The sequence below is a fragment of the Loa loa genome, assembly GCF_000183805.2.
Source record: "Loa loa unplaced genomic scaffold supercont3.63, whole genome shotgun sequence".
Classification (NCBI taxonomy): domain Eukaryota; kingdom Metazoa; phylum Nematoda; class Chromadorea; order Rhabditida; family Onchocercidae; genus Loa; species Loa loa.
Window position 1 is genome coordinate 72,918 of NW_018108243.1, and position 4,589 is coordinate 77,506.

The 4,589-nt window shown below is 34.6% G+C and overlaps 1 protein-coding gene across 1 annotated transcript; it reads left to right on the forward strand.

The window, feature by feature from the left end:
* Positions 1-2,521: 2,521 nt before the first annotated feature.
* Positions 2,522-3,356, forward strand: LOAG_09692 (hypothetical protein; the record flags this gene model as incomplete). The annotated part of the gene is made up of 3 exons (XM_003145219.1): positions 2,522-2,613; positions 2,778-2,993; positions 3,164-3,356. 3 exons carry the CDS (start codon positions 2,522-2,524, stop codon positions 3,354-3,356), a joined length of 501 nt encoding a protein of 166 aa, XP_003145267.1.
* Between the last annotated feature and the right edge of the window lie 1,233 nt (positions 3,357-4,589).

Genomic DNA, 4,589 nt, shown 5'->3' on the forward strand with positions numbered 1-4,589 from the left:
TTATATCTATCATATGTTTACTTTCTCAGTCAGTCGATTATAAATAAACAGAAAATAATCCATCACTTTAGTGTGCAGAAATTTTTTTTTGCTTTCGCAAAAGCATCTAATACTACGAAAAGGTCCCAGTCTTTTTCAAAATTATTCAATGAGCGTGGTGATGCCTTGAAATGCTTTAGATATATCTTTTTTATTTCTCTCTAACTTCAAATAATTCTCTTATTTTCTTCACTAGAATTCTTTTTCTACGTTCTAATTCAAAAATTAATTTAGTAATTCCATTGCAAATTTTGCAAGAATTTTGATCGGATCTAAAGCAAACGATTCGAATGTCTTTGCTGTTATACGTCCATCACCCTAGGAATACCCGACGATCACTAAGAATCCTTTTGAAAAGCTTACGACAAATAACAATCATTCGATCGATGGTTTTTATCCATCCAAATTAACGTTGCTTTGTGCCCCTCAAGTTGGATGAGACCATGACCTTATCAAAGCGCTCTGCTCATCCTATTCATGCTGATTCCATTGATCCTTATGTTTGTACTTCTCTCTCTTTATTTTTTGTTTCCTTCTCAAATAGTAATTCATTCTCTTTTTTTAAAAGAACCATCAGAAATACGAGAAAAACTGTTTCAGATTGGCGAATTTTATACCTTACCAATTTTATCATTTTCCTTTCGCATTTTCCTTTCATTCTTTTTTCTTTCACTGTCTTTAGTCTCAGCCTCAAATTTAATGAAAAATTGTTTAGCTATTTTCTCATGAATTGAGGATGACAGTTTGGATTTTATTTACTATACGCATATTGCAATACGATCCTTAAAAGTAGATTTGGTATTCAAGCAGAGCTTTTAACACAACAGAGTTATCAATGAATTTTTGTTTTATCTTCTTAAAAAAAAGACTGTGATGAAGACATATAAAATATTTTAAAAGTTCTCCGCATAATATAGCTTTTCAACCTTTTGAGTTTTATCTTTAAAAATGATTTATTTATATTCTCGCCGGAAAAGCATAGTTCCCGTAAATTTCTTCACGAACTTCATCATTCAAGATTTATTTTCCATTAGACCAAAGATTAACACTCATAAATAAGTGAATGCATCGTTTACAGTTGCGCAATCGCATGCCAGAAGACTGATGGCCTATTTGTATCATTTCTTATTACTTTTTTTTTTCTTAGGGCTTATTCTTATCTATCCTTCATTTTTGTCATTCTCACTCTCGAAACACGTAACCTTCCTTGTAAACGCCATTTTGCTTCAAAATTAGCCTCTCTCGATGTCTCATTTACATTAACAGAGATCACACCAACAACTGACCTTGATCCATTTGCACCGATGAAATCGTTAGACGGATATAATAACAATTTCGAACATATAATATGACAAAATTACGTCAGTGACTCCAGGAGGTGGATTACAAGCTCGTAATGAGAAATGTATTTATTTTGACCAGTGATATTCATATTCATATGCGCAATTACGATATTTGTTTTTTTTTTTTTTTTGTTTAAAGTAGACAACTTTTGGTAAACAGTATATAGCGTCGTGATACCATGGATTAAAATATATAATAGTTGAACTGAAAATTGTGTGTGCACAAGTGTATTGTACAAAGTTTTAAATAAGGAAGTAAGTAGAAATTAGTTGCTGAAAGTAAGAAGTTGCAGCTTTAGTGGTTAATCTTAATTTAAAGCCCAAAATGAAGTCGCATTTTTATTTTCGTAATGGTCCTCTTCAATGAAGTGAAAACTTTTGTGACGTAAAAAACTTCAGCCTTTACATACATCACTTTCTTCGCTTTAGTTTACATCCTAACTTACTCGTTTCGAATTACGTTTCTTTGCGAAATCCAAAAAAAATACTTCTGACAAATGTTTTTGAAAATCCGATTTCGGGAAGTTTTAATTTCATAATTTTATAAGATTATTTAGAAGAATCGACGTTTTCCCGAAATCGGATAATCACAACTGATCAAGATACTTGTTTCATTTATGAATGGCCGAATAATTTTGTAAGTCGGATAATTGTCTCTTCTTTTCTACCTTTAAGTAATACAGTACTACCACTTATTCGTCATGCAGCTATCGTCATCATTAAGAGTATTTTTTCAAGTGTTTTTTCTGATGCATTCAACAACGTTTATTAGGCTCCGATTAGATCACGAATTTCCTTCGACAGCTGTAAAACGGCAAATTTATGGCCAAGGAAATAACAAAAAATAATGTCCTTTCACGCATAAAGTTTATCATTAACTTTATGCTATTTTGACAGGAATCACAAAGGTAAATGCAATTACATCTTTTTAGTTTGTGATCAGTGGGATTCACTCCACCGTGCTTCTTTTCTTCTTTTCTTCTTTTGACAACTGTGGATAACTTACATCTAATGATGAATTTAAAACAAAATCGCTTTATTCAAATTATGCTCCAGAAATGATTAAAGAGTTTTTGATATTTCTTTGATGAACTGTGAACATCCCTTTCTTTCACTTCTTACTTGAAGTAATCTTCTTGATGATTCTATCTATCCCACAGCACCACAGCACTCAAACAATATATTATGAAGCGCGGCAAGGAAATGACGAGGGGTCGGTTGACGGTGACGGGTAATTTGTTAGTTGGAGAGACATGAAGAAAGGATAGGAGACAGTGCACATTATTCGTTTTTTTGTGTCATTCTCTTCGGTGCTCTCCACTTCGTTCTCCCCACAAAATACTTTCATCGCTTTTTCAAGAACATTCGCCGCAATATATCTGTTCGTAGTTAAAGTTGTCGTCATCATCTTTCATCATTATCATCATCATCATCCTCCATCATCATCATCATCATCATCCTCCATCATCATCATCATCATCCTCCATCATCATCATCATCATCATGGCTAAGCTTCGCGAACGAAAATTTGGAAAGGGCTGTCTACCCACGTTTGCTGCAAACGCTGCAAATGTGGGTGTATCCTTTCAACCTGCGTAATAGATTTTTTAGGTGAGCTCACGCGGAACTGACTTCACCCTTTACTGCTAAGAATTCTAGAGCCTAGCAAACAAGGACGGTGACAGTAAAGTCCTCAGAACATAGGTTTTTTTAGTGTATCCTTCTTTTAGATGAGTGACCTTACAGAGTTAATGAGCTCCATTTGCTCGGGTTTTTCTTAGGATTGTTGCCGGAAGGTTAGCAAGTCCATTCTGCCCGTGGATACACTTTAACCCTTCAGTTGAGATCTGTTTGACATGGGAGATGATTCTACCGGAGGCATATATCACTGCTAGCACAGCTCGCAACCTCATTAGGGTACGAAAGCCACTCCCTCATGACAAGTGGAGAGGCGTAGTTAAAGTACTCCATTAGTATGTGGTCGAAATCTCTTCATCTAAGTTCTTTGCATACTCCTCCATTGGTTTTATTGTCAAATGTAAAGGAAGTTTTTATATATTGTGTCATTGTACTTCCCACGACTTTGAATTTTCTGACTCTTCCTTATGTAAACCATGCGTTGACATCTATTTGGTTATCAGCTGATTGCATGAAAATTTTTATGTCAGTTTAATCATTTTTATGTTTACACAGTTTCTCCATTCTAATGCTATATCGCAAGACAAATGTCACTAGTAAGTAAATGTCACGTCTCACAACTACCAGCAGTGTTCATCGAAGCAATAGCATCAAGTGATTTAATTGTTTTCATTGGTTCGCTTCATTCTAAGCTTACTTTTTCTGAAGCATCCATCCTTAGTTCCACTAATGCTTCCTCTTATTGACGTTGATTAATCATCTGTCCTTCATATTTTTAGGTAAAATTGTTTTAAAAATGAATTTTAGCTCTAAACAAACAAACACTCGAAATTGAAGCACAACAAAAATTAAAACTTCTAGAAATCTCATCTGTTCTACAATGTTTAAGGCTTGAAATTACTATATGATCTATAACTCAGAGTTGAATTTGAAGTTTTTTGAGGAAGTTAGATAGTCTTCATACCTGATCTGCCCATTTTAAGTACATGAGCGGTCGGTCATTCCTTTCAACTTTGCAAAACAGTTAACCAGAAGTTTATTTGAAGAAGTAGTCATGATGCAGGTTCATTCGAGATATTTGGCCTTCTGCAATAACAAAGTTTCTGTGTTTCGTCCGCTTCTCTTTCTGTGGGATGTATGTTTAATTGTCTGTTTTAATGACGAACAATTAAACATCCGTTAATCCAATTAATCTCTAATGCTACTAATAGGACAACCCCGTATTCCTGCACAATTTTTTGGAGGCATTCACTTTTTCCTGCTCATCAACTTTCTTTGTACTCTGATACATGTGGAGTTATGGCCTAAAAACGTTGGATTTTGCAATCAGATAACCATTTCCATTGGTTAATCCGAAAGCTAATTATTTCTGGATACTTTTGAGAAAAGATGATGTATTCTATTTCACTTTTAGGCCGATAGTAGCCACTTTTTCAGAAGCTCTAGCATTATCCTTATATGATGAACGCTTGAGCTTTTATTACTAGGCAGCCTAGTTGGCCACTTACAGTGTAGTGGTGCTAAGATAGAACGGTAGTGATGCAAAGGACAAGGCGAATACATAAGCCA